General features: G+C 35.2%; 3 protein-coding genes across 5 annotated transcripts; 2 read left to right on the forward strand and 1 right to left on the reverse strand.

Annotated features, from left to right (window-relative positions):
- The first annotated feature begins 1,101 nt into the window (after positions 1-1,101).
- LOC110817527 (glycine-rich protein) lies at positions 1,102-10,402 on the forward strand. 2 transcript variants are annotated; one of them, XM_088217594.1, is made up of 7 exons: positions 1,102-1,239; positions 6,206-8,324; positions 8,410-8,585; positions 8,668-8,748; positions 8,865-8,940; positions 9,030-9,122; positions 10,017-10,402. In XM_088217594.1, exons 2-7 carry the CDS (start codon positions 7,907-7,909, stop codon positions 10,118-10,120), a joined length of 948 nt encoding a protein of 315 aa, XP_088073720.1. In that variant the 5' UTR covers positions 1,102-1,239; positions 6,206-7,906; the 3' UTR covers positions 10,121-10,402. The 2 variants fall into 2 exon arrangements, with proteins under 2 accessions (XP_088073720.1, XP_088073719.1); XM_088217593.1 differs by having other exon boundaries at positions 1,106-1,239; positions 7,890-8,324.
- A 107-nt stretch (positions 10,403-10,509) lies between these two features.
- Positions 10,510-16,820, forward strand: LOC110817528 (Class I peptide chain release factor). Of its 2 annotated transcripts, XM_022046114.2 has the most exons (9): positions 10,510-10,622; positions 12,376-12,916; positions 14,984-15,043; positions 15,158-15,240; positions 15,761-15,825; positions 15,908-15,941; positions 16,130-16,200; positions 16,403-16,512; positions 16,601-16,820. In XM_022046114.2, exons 2-8 carry the CDS (start codon positions 12,613-12,615, stop codon positions 16,491-16,493), a joined length of 708 nt encoding a protein of 235 aa, XP_021901806.1. In that variant the 5' UTR covers positions 10,510-10,622; positions 12,376-12,612; the 3' UTR covers positions 16,494-16,512; positions 16,601-16,820. The 2 variants fall into 2 exon arrangements, with proteins under 2 accessions (XP_021901806.1, XP_088073721.1); XM_088217595.1 differs by lacking the exon at positions 16,601-16,820 and having other exon boundaries at positions 16,346-16,483.
- A 181-nt stretch (positions 16,821-17,001) lies between these two features.
- LOC110817529 (uncharacterized) lies at positions 17,002-18,090 on the reverse strand. The gene is made up of 2 exons (XM_022046115.2): positions 17,955-18,090; positions 17,002-17,864 (listed from the first exon to the last, which is right to left on the reverse strand). Exons 1-2 carry the CDS (start codon positions 18,012-18,014, stop codon positions 17,247-17,249), a joined length of 678 nt encoding a protein of 225 aa, XP_021901807.1. The 5' UTR covers positions 18,015-18,090; the 3' UTR covers positions 17,002-17,246.
- Positions 18,091-19,161: the final 1,071 nt, after the last annotated feature.

Consider the following 19,161-nt stretch of genomic DNA (forward strand, 5'->3'; position numbering starts at 1 on the left):
GAAGTTAAATAAGTATTTAAAATTTACATTTTACAGTAATCAATTAATTAAATTTGAATTAATTTTACAGCTAATAGAATGTTACTTTTTGAGGAAGCAATCTCCTTTTGAAAAAATAAATACAATTAATAATTTTTTTTTTTTTTTTTTTTGTGTTCTGAATTTCTATTTATCTCATAAAAATATTTTTCTATATAACATCTATATATGCTTTTATTACTCTAGCAAAATATATATATATATATATATATATTTCTGAGAAAGAGCCCAACAAGAGAATTTATTAAAGCCTTATCATCACAAAATAAAAGAAAAGGTATATTATGTTAGTGTAAATAGATTAATGGAAGTCTAATTTCATGCAATTCATAGATATAGCTTAAAGAGGATATGATTAATTGCATAATAAATTATTAATATAACAGGAATGCATCATTAATGTTTTATAGTAAATAAAATTAATAATTATCATAAAATGTTACATAAATATATGACATGAAATCATGGGGTCAGATAATATTTTATTTATTATATTCATTTAATTTTTTTATTTAAAATAATATTTTTATTAAATTTAAATAATAATTTAATATTACCGTTTATTATATTTATATAATATAACGAATATAATTACAATTATGTCTATTATAAAATATTAATTAATTGCGTTCCCTTCATTTTATTATTATGTTTATAATTACATAAATATAATAATAAAATGTATGTTTTAAGTGCAAAATTAAAGGACAAATTTTGTGTTCTTAATATAATATTAAATTATTATATAGGATATTATATTAAACTGTTATAAATAATTTAGCCTAAAAAATTATTATGAATAATTTATGGGATGTTTTATTATTAAAATTTTAAAAGTTTTATAGAGAAACTAATTTGCCAGAATAAAGAGGAAACTATGTCTAGATGATTCAATCAACCGACTAGACGGTTAATTACAAGTTATAACAAACGGACTTCTTGTTTAAGACAATGAAAATGAACTGACGTTTCCGAAACTGTTACAAAAAAGACCCAGTGATGTGGTGACACGTGTGAGAAAGTGGTTGGGCCACGTTTCCATGGCGTCCTTTATATACTTCTGAAATCCCCATAATGAGCCTTTCATGCTCTTCTTTTTCTCTTTCTTTTAACTCCGCGTTCAAATTAGAGAGCTCTTTTGCGGGTTGCAGTAAGGGTTTGTGATCTTTTCAGATCATTCAGTTTTATCAAATTTCAGAGGTGCTATCTCTCGCTCTATCTATGTGCTTTTGTTTGATGACGTCTATTTTTTATTTTTTTCCCTCAAGATTTTCCGTTGATCGATGAATTGGTTCTATCTATGTGCTTTTGTTTGATGACGTCTATTTTTCATTTTCTTCCCCTCAAGATTTTCCTTTGATCGATGAATTGGCTCTATCTATGTGCTTTGTTTGATGACGTCTATTTTTCATTTTTTCCCCTCAAGATTTTCCGTTGATCGATGAATTGGCTCTATCTATGTGCTTTTGTTTGATGGCGTCTATATTTCATCTTTCCCCCTCAAGATTTTCCGTTGATCAATGAATTGAAGAAAGATCTAGATTATCGTTTTTAAGCTTGTAAACCATGGATCTTTAAGTTGATAAGTAGGGTTTGTCTTCGAACGAGCTGTTTGTATGATGATGTATATCGTGATTATTAATCCTTTGCATGATTAAATCATTTAATTTTTTTTAAAAAAAAGCCGAGAAAATTGTATATAGTTCCCGTAGTTCACGGTGTTCTTTTTTTTTTTCCGTATAGTTATCTTCTCTTTTTTTTTTAATGTTTAGGAAATTCTCGCTTCAAATTTTTATTTTTCTTTCAAGGTGGAGACAAGATTCTATCTTGATTATGTAATCCTGCAGGGGGCAGTTTTAGAATTTTTAATATCACGTGGATTAATGTTTTAGTTGATTTAATATTCTTATGTAATTCCATCTACTTCAGATTGCAATAATTGCAGTTGTATTGATGCTTTTATTGGTTGATGAGAAACGTGAGATATGGGATCTGCCCTTCGTTCTCCTTTCTTGCTCCCAAGACTTGAACTTTCTTGTTTCAGATTATAGAACTTGATTTATCTATCTTTTGGAGTGACATCTATAGCATAATGGCAGCATTCCTGATTTTTTATAGCCAATTTAGATTCTAGAGACAGAGAAGTTAAAAAAATTCATGCATTACCCTGTTGTTCTTTATCAAATTAGGGGATTTTTCCTTTTATCAATAGGTGAATGTTAGATAATTTTCTTCTGATTCATCTAAAGTTCAAATGAATCTTTTCCTCAAGAATCTGAAATAACTTTGTGTATCTCTGTGCGATTATTATTCCCTTTTTCTTTGAGATCTTGGTGTGATTGATCGTGGTAGGATTTGAGTGGCGGTCTTTTATTACACTGCTTTATCTTCTTTGTGAAGTTATAATATGATTAGTTATAGTAGGTTTTTTTTCTGGATTTTACTGTTGTGCCCTTAACTTCAGATGTCATATTCCTTTTTACATCAATCATTAAATATAACCATTCAACTATATTAACAGGAGCTAGTTGCATTAAATATAATCATTTAACTGTATCTAACAGATCTATTGGTGAATGATATTTCAAAAAAGATCTATTGGTGAATGAATATTTGGATGCTGTGCTCTCATGGATATGTCAGGAGCCTTAGACATAAAACCTGACTCGAGTGTGTTGTGTGTTGTGAAGAAGAAAGTAGGGTCGATAGGATGAAGAATAGAGGAAGAATAGAGATGCAGAAGGAGAGAAGAAATGAGAGAATAGGGTGAGGAAATTCACCGATGATTTGAAAATTTCTCATTAGATTTTTGATACATGTTCCTGATATACATACTAGTACATCCTTATTTCTGCCACTAGCTGCTGACGGCTCAGTACAATAATAGATTTCCATAGGGTGAGGAAATTCACCGATGATTCAATAATTTCTCATTAGATTTTTGATAATGGTTCCTGATATACATACTAGTATTTCCTTATTTCTATCACTAGCTGCTGACGGCTCAGTACAATAATAGAAAGGAAATCCATAACAAACTAACAGAACTGCAATGCCAAATGCAATAGTAGAAAGGAAATCCACAACAAACTAACAGGATTGCAATAACCAGAAAGAAAATACTACCAGCTGTGTCAAGTACACCTAACCTGTCAGTCTGTCAATTCAGTTAGCCATTTCAGCCTTAGCTTTCGTTTAGTCAATCAATAGTCGTTTGCTGTTATTTTCCTTTTTTTTTTAATGCACGTCACCTTCACCTTGCCCTAAGTTAGTCCTTACTCCTCCACCCCCCCTTGTGAAACTTCCTTGTCCTCAAGGAAGAACTCAGGAAGTTGATGGGTAGGATATGTCTTATCTTCTCAGGTGGAGTCTTCTGTGGGCATTCCCTTTCAATGGACGAAAACCTACTTAATAGTTCTTTCCTTGTTGAAAATCCTCTCTTGCAGCACCTGAAGTGGTTCAATTATAATTCTCCTTTGCTGATTTGTTTTTGACACCTGGATGATTCCTTTTGAGTTTTAACATGTGAAAGATCGGGTAAATGCGAGTAGCTTTCAGGCAACTTAAGTTTGTATGCTGCAAGGCCAGTTTTCTGTTCAACTGTGGAGGGCCCAAAGAATTTGGCAGCTAGCTTCAAATGCTTGCATTGAGCCACAGAATTCTGCTTATAGGGCTGCTTCAAACTCTCACTTGGTTCTATTCTTATCAGCAAACTGTTTAACCGGGTTATGGGCCTCTAAAGCTATTGCCTTAACAACCTACTCATCATCTGCCGCTCACCCATAAATTACTCCAATTACGTTGACAGTGTGTCTATCTCTAGGGTGTCCATACAATTAGGAGAATGAAAACCTGTAGAGTGAAAAGGACTTATTTCAAGGCTAGGATGGTGGGTGTACTGCCTTTCAGCCAAACTAAGCCATTTTCTTCATTGTTTTGGGTTCCTATGAGTCATGCATCTCAAGTAAGTTTCCTGACATTGATTTACTCTTTCTGTTTGGTCACCCGTTTTTGTATGGTAAGCAGAGCTCAAATGTAGGATGCTCCCCATCAGCTTCATGATCTCTTGTCAAAAAAGACTAGTAAATATTGCCAGTATTGGTTACTGTGATCTTAAGAGTGTGTAATTTGTGCACATTATGCACAAAGACTTGAGCTACCTCGAGGGCGGTATCAATGAAGTGGTCATATTTGCTGAATCTGTCAACCACCACCAAAAAAAGTTTCCTTATTCGCTGACCTCGGTAGTTGCTCAAGAAAGTTAATCAGAATATGCTTTCAAACTTGTTCGGAAAAGGGTAGAGGCTGTAGTAATCCAGGTAGTGGCACTTTTCTGTTTTGCAGCACTGACATGTGTCACGACAACATGTATATCCCACTACATCCTCCTTTGTGCCAGGCCAAAAGAAGTGCTGCTTCATTATCTGGTTTATGTTGCCCTTATTCCCAAATGGCTGCCTAGAACAGAATCATGACAAGCTTGAATGATTTTATGCCACATTTCTGGTTGTCTTCCTACTAAGATTTATGCCCTTGTAATGCAGGATTTCTCTTGTTAACTGATAAGGAAGTTTGATATTTTGTTGATCATCAGTTATTGGACCAATGCTGAGAGTTTTAAATCCCCTTTGTAACTATTTTCCACCTCCAATGACCAAATAGGTTCTACCGTTATCATAACAGTATTGATCTCTCCACCAGCAGCCTGCTCAACTTAATCAGTTCTAGAAATTGCTTTATGTTCTCTTATTGATAATGCATTTCCCAACTTAGTGTCCGCTCCTGTTTTTTATCGGATTGTATAGTCCAACCCAAGTAGCTTCACCTTATCCTGGGCTGTCTGTATGGTTTGATAGACCTCTGTCATAAGGTCCTTGAGGTTTTTGGTGAAAACTGCACGTTGCTTCTTCCAGCTGCTGCAATCATTGGTGGTCAGTCATGGCAGCCTTTCCTGTGGTCCTCACTATCACTATTCGGATGTCACTAGACTATATATCTATTTAATTGTAATATTTGTTGCCTTATTTGTCAATATTATTGCTGTAAATAGTTAGTTTATTTATAGGCATAGGTAGAGCTAAAATAGTTGATTTAGTAAATTAAGCATAATCAACTTAATTAGAGGCATGTATTCAGAAAATCCTTTTCTATTTAATAGAGAAAATACTCCCAAAAAGGGGCATTCAGTGCAAACAACACAGTAGTCAGTGAAGAGGAAGAAAAATAGGGTCGATAAAATGAAGAATAGAGGTGCAGAAGGACAGAACAAATGAGAGACTAGGATGAGATGTACTGATGATTCAGTGGTTTCTCATTAGATTTTCGATAAATTTTATTGATCTGTACTGTAGCTGTACATCCCTATTTTATTGATTCATTCTGTACCATTACATCCCTAATTCTACCACTAGCTACTGATGACTTATTGCAATAACAGAAAGGAAATCCACAACAAACTAATAGAATTGTAATGCCAGCTGGCAGAATAAAAATACTAGTAGCTGTTTCAAATATGTTTCCCCATTTAGCCTTAGCTCTCGTCCAATAAACCAACAGTGGTTTGCTGGTATTTTTCCCATTTTCTTTCTGTGTGCCACCTTGCTCTTGCCCTAACTCAGTCCGTACAGGATACTGTTGATCTGATGGTACTAAATATAATCTTTTAACTGTATTTAACAGAATTATGCTATGAATGAGTATTATGATACCATGTCCTTGGGCGTGCTGTAGTTGAATCTTTTTCTTTTGGTATTTTGTGTTTTCCTTTTAGAAGTGATAACCTTCAATAGATAAATAAATGTATGTATTTTTCCTCTTTGTCTCTCTCTCTCTCAAAAAAAAGGGCAAATATCTGTGCGATGGGGGAACTATGTTTGCAGTTTATATGCATAGAAAATGCTTGATGATGTTTTTTACTTGGAGGGCGCGGATGTTAGGGGTACTAATGTGAGAGTTTCTTTTTCAGTATCTTGCTGCCTTAGTGGTAGGCTACTTCCCTGTGTATGATAAATAAGTTGCACGTTAGCCCATAATGCATATTCACATTCTTCTGGTTGTCCTTATTCATATTTTCTTCCGCATCCATATCTAGTGTTTTTGGTAATATTCTGTTTTATATGGTTAACACAAGTTTATGTTGAGATGGACTTCATTTTTTTTTTCAAAGGTTAGAGATCCCAGAAAATGCAGAGAAGAAGGGGTGGCAGGGATCCATTTTTTTATTTTCATGACCCTTTTGCTGTTTTTGGGGGAATTGGTTGCTTTGTTGGCATTGGGGGCTCTAGGGATCCCAGAGTTTGTTGTCTAGTTTTTTGGGGGGAAGGGATCCATTTGATGACACTTCCTTCAGAAACCTTTTTGGAGACATGCATGAATCAAGCTTCTTCGGTCTAAGTGGTAGTCTTTTGCCGATTGACTTTCTTTTTATCATTATCTTCTTGTTCCTTCTCATCATCAGAGTCAAGTTCTTCAATAATTTGCCCGGTCGATCTTTTTTATGGTAGCTGGCCCTTAGATTGATTTTAGAGTAGATGCATCAAGCAAGTCGTCAATCACGGAAACAGGAAATTTGACTTTGGCTGTAATGGCGTTCAATTTTCTGTAATCAATAGAAAAATGCCACGAGCCATCTTTCTTTTAACCAACAGTACAGGAGATGTGAACAGATCATGGCTTGGCTAAATTATTGAATCGTCTAGTATCTTCTTGACTTGCTGTTCTATCTCCATATTTTGGAAACGAGGGTACTTGTAGGGCCTTAAGTTGATTAGTGAAGTTCCCATTTCCGAAGGAATAGAATGATCAAATGCTCGAGCCGAGGGTAAACCAGTGGGCTTTGCAAATGCATCTTCTAAACAGTCAGAACTCTGGAAATTTCTTTCATCTCCAGTCTGTCAGCTTTCTAGTTCTGATCTTCTGATTTTTTAACCCTTGATGCTAAGTCACTCTCAGCCACCCAGACATAGAAGATCGCTCCAGTGTTGGTGTGTCTAACTTTCACCAATAACTTATTCAATGTCCCTGGTGTTAGTTGTTGCAATTTTTTCCTTTTTCTTAAACTCCTTGCAGAGTCAGCTCTTTTCCTTCTTACTTTAAAATTGACCAGAGAATGCAAAAAGTCAAAAACCATAAGGCTGCATTGCTTCATCTAGTCTATGCCTAAAATAATGTGGTAACAACCTAGCCAATCTTAGTAGCTGTGTCAAATAAGCCTGACCTGTCCTTTCGCTAATTCGGTTGCCCATTTTAGCCTTAGCTCTCCTCCAATAAGCCAACAATGGTTTGCTGGTATTTTTCCCATTTTCTTACTGCGTGCCACCTTGCCCTTGCCCACTCTGTCCTTACAGGATTCTGTAAGTATGATTGGTATTAATACAATCTTTTAACTGTATTTAACAGAATCTTGCGATGAATGAGTATAATGAAACTATGTCTTCAGGGGTACCGTAGTTTGGTATTTTCTATTTTCCTTTTGCAAGTGCTAAATTTCTATAAATAAGTAAATGTATGTATTTTTCCTTTTTCTCTCTCTCAGAAAAAGGGCAAATATCTGTGCATGGGAACTATGTTTGCAATTTATATGCATAGAAAATGCTTGATGATGTTTTTTTACTTGGGCACGCAATGTTAGGGGTACAAATGTGAGAGTGTTTCTTTAAGCATCTTGCTTCCTTAGTGATAGGCTACTTGTGTATGATAAATAAGTTGCACATTGGCCCAGAATACATATTCACATTTTTCTGCTTGAGTTTATTCATATCTTCTTCCATATCCATGTCTAGTGTTTTTGGTAATATTCTGTTTTATATGGTTGACTTTTATGTTGAGATGGACTTCAATGTTTTTCAAAGGTTAGAGATCCCAGAAAATGCAGGGAAGAGGGGGTGGCGGGGATCCTTTCTTTGATTTTCATGACCCTTTTGCTGGTTTTGGGCCCATTGGTGGCTTTGGTGGCGTTGGTGGCGTTGGTGGCTCTAGGGCTCCCAGGAGTTTTTTGTCTAGTTTTTTTGGGGGAAGGGATCCATTTGAAGACACTTTCTTCAGAAACCCTTTTGGAGACATGCATGAGTCAAGCTTCTTCAGTCTAGGCGGTAGTCCTTTTGCCAATATGCACCAGCCTGCATTCATTGAGCATCAGCCTTTAGAGCCAGAAAGATCAAGGGGCCCAATTATTGAAGAATTGAACTCTGATGATGAAAAGGAACAAGAAGGTAGTGATAAAAAAGGAAATCCTAGGAAACATGGTAGATCAAGCAGCAGTCCTTATGTTGAGGATCCAGATGAAGGTAAATCTGCTCTCATCCTTGTACTTCTTTACTTGGCATCTTTTTCACATATTCTTTGGGTCTTACCCATGCATTTTATCTTAAGCTGCCGCGCGGAGGAGTAGACATTTGCAGCATGGAAGTGGCAATAACAGGTTCAATGAGATGCAGTCACATCCTCAAGCCCATAACTTTATTTTTCAGAGCTCCACAATTACTCGTGGGGGTGCTAATGGTGCTTATTATACTTCCTCTAAAATGAGGAGGACTGGGAGTGATGGAGTAAGTGATATTAAAGGGTAAAGGGCACTTGGTTTTTTCTTATGGTGGATCTGTGTCTTATGCTGTCTTTGTCGTGGAATAGATGACATTTGAAGAAAGCAAAGAGGCTGATACCACCACTAGGCAGGCAACTCATAGGATTTCTAAGAGCCTGCATAACAAGGTACATCATAAGTTCCTTTTGTTTAAGTGACATAACATGTTTCGTTCTCTTTATCAGTTATGAATCCATAATTCAGGGGGTCTAGAGAATTCTCCTCATGAGATATATGTTTGTAGGGCCATTCAATTTCGCGCAAGCTCAATTCAGATGGTAGGGTGGACTCAATGCAGACCTTGCACAATTTAAATGAAGGTATGCAGACATTTTACATCTGCTATCCAGTCTTATGATGTTTTAATGATCATTGACTGAGAAGTGTGTTCATGGACGAATTTTTATAGATGAGCTAACTGGTTTTGAAGAAGCTTGGAGTGGAAATGCCAGGAAGCATCTTCCTGGTTGGTCTGGCAGTTTTACTACTCTTGATGGAATGGGTAAGATTCTGCTGCTAGCTGATTTAAGACCTATTAGTGTTTGGTTTGAGATACCAAGTTTGTCTGTCAAGAAATAATCTATTTTTGGTCTAATTAAGGAATGCTTCAAAGAAATCAATATTTTTTTTTTAAATAAAAGAAAAGAAGATGTATTAATGTGAGGTGCTAAGGGAGCACCACCCATTTACAAAACTTCAAAGAAATCAATATTGAACCAACTATGGACGATGATACAACATAGAAACTGAGTAATTGTTTGTTTTCCACCCATTCTCAGGAACTTTGCATGTAGCTTACAAAAATAATACTGGGTGATTATGCTTCACTTCTATTATTTTGAGTTAAAAAAGGGCAACTAAATAAATGACTATCATGAAAGTTCCTTTTTCGCAAAAACTGTTTTTGGGATATTCAATTGCAGCTGGTGCTTTTCCTTTGCTATACAGCTCAAAACCTTCTATTTTATTAGCTGTTATATACATGTGAAGGTTTTTTTTTTTTTTGAAGTAATATATACATGTGAAGGATTGAAGTTGGTATTCTTGTCTACATCACTCTGTAAAGTAACTTCCTCTTGGATTCTATTATTAGTTCCAAAAAAGCATTAAAGAAGGAATTGACTGGACTATCGTCAGTTATTGGTGTCCCTATTGGTATTAATGCAGTTATTAATTATATTTAAGATAATAGGGCGGGGGATAAATTGGGAATTTTGCCTGAAAAGATGCACTATACTCGAAACCTAGTTATAGTGGGAGTACAAAGAAGGGATGGTGCTCACATCATGTCGATATGGTTGATTTGATTATGATATGAAATATATTATTTCAGTACAGCAATATGTGCGATGAGAATTATTTACAAAGAAGGTATTATTTGATTTGATTTTTTCAGGTGTGGGTGGTAGCAGACAGAACGGGCAGGCAAGTGGGGGAGGTTGGGCACTTCCCTTCCCTGGACATTCACAGCAAACAAGGAAGATGAAGCCAGAGAAATGAGGCTTCCTTGCCAAGCTTGGTTATTATCAAGGCACAGCTGGAGATGTGCTAGTTGTAAGGATCTTGTGTTGGAATACCACCTCATTGGTGGCAGTTGATCTGTCTTTACAGAAGTGTACTTGCAGGGTTGTTAGTTACTAGCTGGGTGTAAGCCAAGTGCTTTGACCAATTTTTACTCTAAAATCAACTTATTATGTAAAAATATAGTGGGGATTGGCAAGCCTTTGGGTTGATTTGTTGAATTCCTCTAAATTTATAGTTAGTAACAATAGTTTCTGTGTCTGTTCCGTTCCAGTTGGTTCAAAGGTCTCAGTAATACGGATCACAATTATTTGGGTCTGTCTGACAACTGGATATGCATATTCAATTGAATGAGTCTTAAGGAAGCTCTTCCTTTACCCTAGATGGCCGTTGGAGTTGGCGAATTTTGTGGTGGGGGAGTGTAGTAGTTGCTGTTCTTGGTGGATGCTTGTATGGTGGCCTCGTCGAATCTCGAAATAAGGTACATAATATACTCGTGTACTTGGAAGTTAAAACATAATCAAGTATCAGATACTGTCATTAATGTCATGCATGCCTTTACTGCGTTAGGAATGTGGAATACGCAAGCCACTAGAACATAAACATAAGAGTATAATGGGAAATTTACCATTTTTCTATCATGGTTTCTTACGTTGAGAAACAAATTTCTACTTTCGTAATTATAACACACCTTGTCGTTTACCCCCAAATTTAATATAAAAATCTCACTTTTTGCAGTTTGGTTTAATTAGAGTTGAATTCTTATGTTTTACTTTTTTAATGTGACAGTTCAGTGTTGTGATTTGATGTTTATTGTTTTACTGCGAAGCTTGATTTCAGTCTGCATTTATTATGTAGAGGATGTGATTTGAGAAGAAATTTTTTGGGAGTACTGAAAATAGTATGAATATTACTTTTTTAAATTAGTTTTTTTTTTTTAAATAAAAATAAAAAAAATAAATGTTTTTAATTAATAAAAAATTTAATAAGACAATTAATGTATATTTTTAATCAATTAAAAATTAAATTTTATATTTTATATTTAAAAATTAATAGATTGGAACAGCTAATTGCACATTTCTTTCTTAAATGTCACACAACCAAAATGATAGAGTAGAACATTACTATTTTCTATTGAGAAATGGTTTTCCTATCTAATTGCACAACAAACACAACATACAGATTGGGAACTCTTGTAGAAAAACCTTTAACTGTTTGCATCAGTCACAATTGACGCGCGCTACAATTGGAGAAATAAAACAAGAAATGAGGATCATGTACTCAACATCGATGCGTTCTTTTCTCTTCTGTCATAAGCAATCACCATAGAGCGAAATCTATCCCTTCTGTCCAACATGCGAATCCATGGAAGAATCTCGAAAACAAGGAGATGAGGATGGAAGATTAGCTGTGATGCAGCAACCAAAATAGAAGAAAAACTAGTAGCGGTCATGCTAATAGATCCCCATAGAGTCCTTGTTAGTGCTTAAACAACAAAAATATTAGATTTAATCCCCTTAAAGTGGAGGCCAAAGCACTCCTACTTACAACACATGAATTTTGATTATTTGAAGTTGAGACTTTACATCGATTCTTTTCCTCTCAAGGACCGAAATCTCTAATTGAAGCATTGACAACAACTTTATGGAGATTTAAGCTGAGGGTTTTATACTTTTAATATCTCATTCAATTTGACATGATAAATTCGTTTATTTTTTTTTTAGATCAAATATTTTTATAATTTTGTTGGTTTTTTTTTTTTTTTTTTTGAATTGACTTGTATTTTCAGTAATTTTTAATTTATAGTATCCATTATCTATTTTTTTTTTATAAAAAAATAAATAAATATCTGAAAATAATTACGATTAAGTCAATCTAGGAGAGATAAAACTTAAATTTTCCTTTACTTTTTCAAATGTTTATTTGCAGAATACTTTTACTTTTATTAAAAACGAGTATCTAAAAAGAGTAGAATATGTTTGATTTTATTAAAAATCAAAATATGGATTTCTTTGGGGGGGGGGGGGGGGGAGACATTCCCCCATCTAACCTCTCTCTCATTCACTTTCATCTCAAATCATTGAAAATATTTTCTTCCGTTTCTATTTTCTGGATGATACTTTGCGGTGCACTTAATTTCATTTCAACCTTGAAAGCTATTTTTTAAATTAATTTTTTCGTTCAGCAAGAAGCATATTTGAATCCATTTGAACCTAATTGAATTTTAATTTTAGAAAATGGAGATCGAATTGGGAATTTGGACTCTTTCGAGAAAATGCGTTGAATAAGAAAGTGACACGTGTCAGCTACGGTACTGCCCCTTCTGCTCCTGATTTTCGTTACAGGAGAAATCCAAGGTATAGAGAACAAATTTTAACCCCAAAACGAATTGAAGCCACCAGATTTTTCGTTTTTGTTTCTTTTCTTTTTCCTGTTTAGGGTTCCATCTTTTTAAAAATCCGAAAGGGAAAATGGCGGCAATCAGGACCACCACAAACATGATTCTCAAAGAAATCTTCCATCACCCGCAACTCCTCTCCTCCTCCGCCTCCTCATCAGTATCGGTCCATAACTTGCTACCTTGTTTATCTCGGAACTTCGGATTCGTGCGCCACCATCCGATCAGCTTCAGCTCAATTCGGTGCGCCGCCGCTTCCGATTCTGGCGGCGATAAGAAGGTGTCATCTCGTCTCTCTCAAGTCCAGCAGCTCTTGCAGGAAGCTGAAGAGCGTGCAAGCTTGGCTGGGGATGAGCCTACTCCTAAGATCACCCTAGGTACTGCAAGTTCCTTCGCTTGCTATAAGGTTTACCGAGAGAATGTACCGAACGAGAATAGGGAAACAAGTGATTTCAATTATTTATCTTCTTTACTTGCGTTATTCTGGTGCCTGTACGTAGTTTTTTTATAAAAAAAAAAAAAAAAATTAAATTAAATTAAATGCAGCTGCCTAGTGCATGACAAAGTGTTCCTAGTGCAACATCTTATTAACACTTTCTTGGACGGTTACTGTTTGATTAGTGGGAAATGTCAGGGGAGTAAGGAAATCAAGAGCGTAGCTTGCCTTCTGGATAACTAATCACCAAGAGAAATATGGATTTTCTTAAAAGAAGAAATAAAAGGCATTTGCCAGTCTACTAGATAATAGTGCTAAACTTTTGTCAATACCATATCTTTGTTTCTGGTATGGCACCGGAACAGTGATTAACCCTTCTTGAGCTATTGGTGATATGGAGGCAAACCAGTGGACAACTTAGATCTTTGTTCCTGTTGTTTTGCTGTAAAGAAATTGGTTAATTGAGGTCCTATGATTTGAGTTTATCAGGTTCGGCTGCAAGTCAGAAACTTATCACTGAGTTTTAACTCCGAAGTCTCTATTGAATGAACATAAACAGCATAAAAAGCCATATGCTATTGAAATTTGAGGAGTAAAAGAAAAGTTCATATTTCATTCTCTTACAAAGTCCTTAGGTTACACCATATTAATAACTTAATCCATCTTCCTACATGTGTAGGTTACGAGCTTGGGTTTTTAAGAAAAATTATGAAATAAAATAATTTCAATTCTTGCCATTTGATTTAATTTCAATCAATTACTATTTTCTGTTCTTTTTCTTAGTTACTAGCATATCCTTAACATAAAGAATGAGGTTATGAGTTCTATGTTTGAATCAGTTCTCTAGTTTTAGTCTTAATTAATTAGAGATCTGTCTAAAAGGCATTCAAGCTAGGAGATTTAAAAATCCATCTTCAAAGTTCAAGTTGGTAGTGGGAACAAGAATTCATCTCCAAGAAATTCAATCTAGGAATGAAGTAATATAAGCATGAATTATGATCTGAGTCTGCGCATGTCAAGGCTATGCTATTAATTAACCGGAATAGTAGGACGTGAATTGAATGAGAATTGAACCAAACAAATTTATTAAAGAGAAAAGGATGAGACAAGAGGGTAAAGGACATGTTACCCGGACCTGTTTATCAGTTTAATTTGGGGTGGGTGAGCATATCATAGTTCCCAAGATAGCTCAACCTCCTGATTGTACCAAATTTTTTGAATTGGTTTTTTGTACTAGTTTTTTCGGGTTCATTTGATTCTAAATCCAAATCTCTAAAATTAGGGACCAAAATCAGGAAGAGTAGTTATAGGGTTAAGTTGGTAGAGTAGGATTCGAAAGATAGTGAGAAGAAAAATGCAGGAAATAAGGAGCAAAAAATTTACATTTTAACAAGCTTGTTTCAAAATTGAGATTAGTTATAGGTAAAATGAAAGGGCTAGGTGTCCAAGTGAAGAGCATGGGTCCACAACAAAATTTTCTTTCTTGGAACTTAAAAGACATTGATTATCTCCTCTAAACACCTGTTATTACATTCACTCAGTTCTTTAGGAATTTGTAATAAGAGTCTTGATATTCTTATTTTAGCTGTAAAAATGATTTGAATCCTAAATCTCTTCTCATAGAAAAAGAACAAGAACCAATAAAACAAAATGGATCCCTGAACAACTTATTATCCAAGCTATGAACCTGATGGTGGATTTATTCAGACTTTAAATCAAAGTACGTATCAATTAAGCCCACCACCTTTGGACCTAAATTTAGCATCTACTATATTTCGTACCTGTACCTCCTACCACATTCCTAATGTACTGCATTTTCTGTATCTATGGAGCATCCTAAGGAAGTTGGGGTAGACCTCTTCTTCTTATCTGTACAGTGAAATATTTTCCTGGGTATAGTTTTGTATATCTCTGGAATGTAATGCATGCATCTTCAATGATATATAGAATGTTATCGTGGAAAAGACATTAAAATTTTAAATTATCCTATGGATTTGGTTACATCCAGATCATGTTACTTTGAACTTTGCAAGAAGTGGTGGGCCTGGAGGTCAAAACGTCAACAAAGGTATGCTCTCATCTTCGTTTTTTATTGGTGACGCTCTTTCATACACCCATTTCTTATACCCTCGTCCCTGACTCCTATAACTTATTATGGATTATATCTCTAATTGATTTACAGTAAACACTAAAGTGGATATGCGCTTCAATGTCAAAAATGCATTTTGGCTAAGTGACAGGATCAGAGAGAGGATTATGCAAATGGTTTGTTATTATCTTTTCCCGTTCATATATTAAAAAGGAATTTGTTGCAATTTAGATTGTTATTTCAGAAGACAGATCAGGTTTTTAGTGTCACAATCTAAATACAATCAACTGGATTTACTGCAAAATATTTAGGAATCCCAAGATTAACAAAGGATTTGGCTTCTTTATATAATGATAAACATGTGTGTTTGATAACTCTCAGAAAACTAGAGATTGTTGCACAGAATGTGAATAAGGTTACAATGAAATGCAAGTCATATTGGATGAAAGTTACTCTGAACTGATATTAATGGATGTACCACAGGATAGTTGTAAGCTTGACATCTTATCCTCTCTTCCTACATGTTATTAGAATTTGGTTGGAAGTTTTGATGCTACTTTGTAGAATTGGTTGTAAGCACGTAAGAATCTGAACAAGAGAGTCTTGCAATGTTAGATTAAAGAATAATATCTGCTCTATATATTGTGAGATCTCATATATAAAATCTTAAAGCAGTTGATGTCTGTTTATTAACAGGAAAAGAATCGAATCAACAAGGATGGTGAGCTTGTGATTTCTTCAACAAAAACTAGGACACAGAAGTTAGTTTCTACCTCTTTTATCCTTGGCGATTTGTTTGTATGTTTGCAATGCAATTAATTAGATTATAACGTTCTTCCTTAGGGGCAACATCGAAGATGCTCTTGGAAAATTACAGGTATTGGCAGTAGACTGATTGAATCTGAAACCATTCACAACCCTTTGGTCTAATTTATCCATCAGATAGTGAAGTAATTAAAACTTTCAAGCTCTTCGATTATGTAACATGATTTAACATTTCCTTTTCAAGGCGACTATAAACTGAGATCATAAATATATTTTCTTCATTCTAAATAAACTGAACAGGCAATTATTGATGCTGCTGCGTATGTCCCACCTCCTCCTTCGGAAGAGCAGAAAAAGAAAATTGCCAAAATGTAAGAACTTTTTAGTGTCTGCATTTGTCGACAGAAAACAAAAATTCCATCATCTCTTGATGCCTAGTGCTCTTCATTTGGTTTTTTATTCTTGCAGTTTAGCTGAAGTTTATTATTTTTGTTGTTGATACTTCTTGTACTTAAGTCTTCAAGGATTGTAAAAGTATGTGGATTGACGGTTAGAGTTGTTTCCATGTCGAAGGGCTGCTATCGGAGAGCAAAAGCGCCTTAAAAGCAAAAAGGCTTTGTCAGATAAAAAGGCATTTAGGAGAAGTCGGGACAGTTGGGACTAGTTTACTACTATATCCTAAGGTTCATATTTTTGGAGATAATCACTCAAGTAATTGTACTGAAACTTATTATTTACTCATGTTCTGCTGATTTTCTCCCTTTTTTGTAGGAAGTAACGAAAGCAAATGGTTCAGATATTATGAACACAAAGTCACCTGTACTGATGGTCCTAAAAACCTGGAGGGGGAGTAGAAATGGCAGGAACTCAAGGGCACTTTACCTGTCTTCCCCACTGAGATTTAATGAAATATCAGACAGAAGTTGATGTGTAAATTCATTATCAAATGTTGTAACTCATATAAATTATATGCAAGATTAAAGTTTTGATATGTAACTCCCCTTATCAAACTTAGATCCACTTTTAACCTGCTTGCAAATCATTTTTGTTGATATTGTCTTGTGTGTCGCAGTCATATGGCGTGATGAATTAGTCCTCGAAAAGCCAGCACCCAGATTGTGAGGTTATTTTACCTTTTTCACTAACATGTTTTATTGGATGAAGTGATTGAATTGATTAGATGACCAACGGATATTAAGGGTTTCATTCGACTATTGAACCGCAAAAAATGCCTTCTGATTGATTGACCAACCAACCAGGTAAATACATAATTCTAATACATCAATTTTGTCTGTAAATTTATGTACAATTCTGATTCATCTAGAAGAAAAATAAAATAATTTAGTTATCCAAGCTATTAGCCAAAAAAAAAAAAACTTCTACAAGAAATAATTTCCTCCGATACCGTAAAAAGGATTTACTTTCTGATAACATGTTCTTCTCCAGATCGTTGATCAACATGCTTGATCCATCGCCTCTCACCATTTCGTGAGCTCGGATTTGGGCCACCGGTTGCTACATGAGCGATGTCCAGTCCCTTTCCTACAGGAAGATATACAGACCGGACAAGCCGGCGTGATCCAACCATATCATCATCATCATCATCATCAATAATGCTTCTCCATCTGAAACCAGCTCCACTTTTAATAAGATTTGCGTTCTTGCAGACAAGGACTGCACCTCTGTTGCTGAGTTTTGCCAGCCTCAACACCCTGGAGAAGTCCCTTCGTGCGCAATCCACCACCAAGAAATCTATCCCTGTAATCCCCTCCATTACTTGTTCAGCCTCCCCAACAACCACCTCCGGCGAGATTCCAGCAGTCTCTGTCATTGCCTGAATGTATTCAGACCGTGATCGTTCATCAGGAACTATACACACATGTCTCCCTTCTGTGTGACGGCTGGCAACCTCCAGGCCTACGCTGGTTGCTATAACTCCGCCCTGTGACCATGCCTCGACTATGAACTTAGCGTTCCAGCCTGCAGCCATGGCTGAGACTAGCTCTGCGACACCAGATTCTTGGTAAAGCTGACACTGCAGGTATCAAGAAAGTAATAATCTTTTCATTAGAGCTGAAAACGTATGAAAGAAATAGGAAAAGGGCATGTGGGATTGGGAGCTTACCGATTTAACAGTGTCAATATAAGCCTTTGATGCAGTCTCTGGAGACCAAACAAGCTTCATTTTTTTTTTTTTTTTCTCTTGATGTTTTTTCTGTTCGAATTGGTTTTGTAGTTGTGGTGGAGAAGCAAAAAGTGCTGGTACGCAAAGAGCAAAATGGGGTTTTTATTAGAGACAGAGACAAAAAAGTGGGCGCCCTATAAACAATCTTTGTTGAACCGTTGACATTGCAATATCCAACGTGGATCAGTGGATTTGGATTACGAATCAATGGATTGGTGAAGTAGTATTCTGGTTCTTACAGGTAATTGACGTGTACAGAATCTATTCTTCTCTCTCTTTCTTTTTTTTGGTTTCTAATCTCTTAAATGCCGATATATATAGGTTATTATTATATAAAAGTAATAATTTCTCTATTAAAATACCAATATTAACCAAACCGTCCTTAATTCCTTTTATTTCTCGTGCTTAATTGATTAGGCTGGTTGACTTACTGGGTAAGATATTGGGTTAAGATAGGAACATCGACACAGCTACACCTTAAAAAAAAACCCCAATAAAGAAAAACTATTAACAGGCTGGTTCATAAGAATATTGCATTGAATATTCATTCACACATTTTGCCTTTCACTTGGCAAAAGCAAATAAATATAACAAAACTTGAACAACAAGTTGGTATGGTCAAAGTATATAATCCATTTTAGGGTGTGAAAGGGAATGTTTGGTATTTTTAAGTATTTCATCTTTAACTCATTAAGACACCCCCCCCCCCCCCCCCCCCCCCCAAAAAAAAAGGTGAATAAGTTTTAGTATTGGTTAATTTGTTTTACACAAAATCATGATTCTTCATCACTTGAGTTATTATTGGTTAGAATATAATACATAATATTGACTGTCTTTTAATCAACAGTAAAAATTAATTACCTAATGTTGTGATTTCACATAATCATATTATTACACTACATTTAATAATTCAGAATTACCAACTAACCATATACGCGGTTGATTTCCTTTTTATATGCTCAGTGATTACCATCTATAATGATTATTTCCAGACCCGAAATATTAAACAGATGCTTTGTATGTGCGTATATAATAATAATATACATATGTATGTATATGTGTAACGAAAGTGGAAATATTAATGATGATAGGCAGGTTATGGGTAGAGTGGGGAGGATATGGTGCCAACATTTTTCAAGTGTTTGAA

This window comes from Carica papaya, chromosome 4, assembly GCF_054855325.1.
Source record: "Carica papaya isolate Zhongbai chromosome 4, ASM5485532v1, whole genome shotgun sequence".
In the NCBI taxonomy this organism is placed as follows: Eukaryota; Viridiplantae; Streptophyta; class Magnoliopsida; order Brassicales; family Caricaceae; genus Carica; species Carica papaya.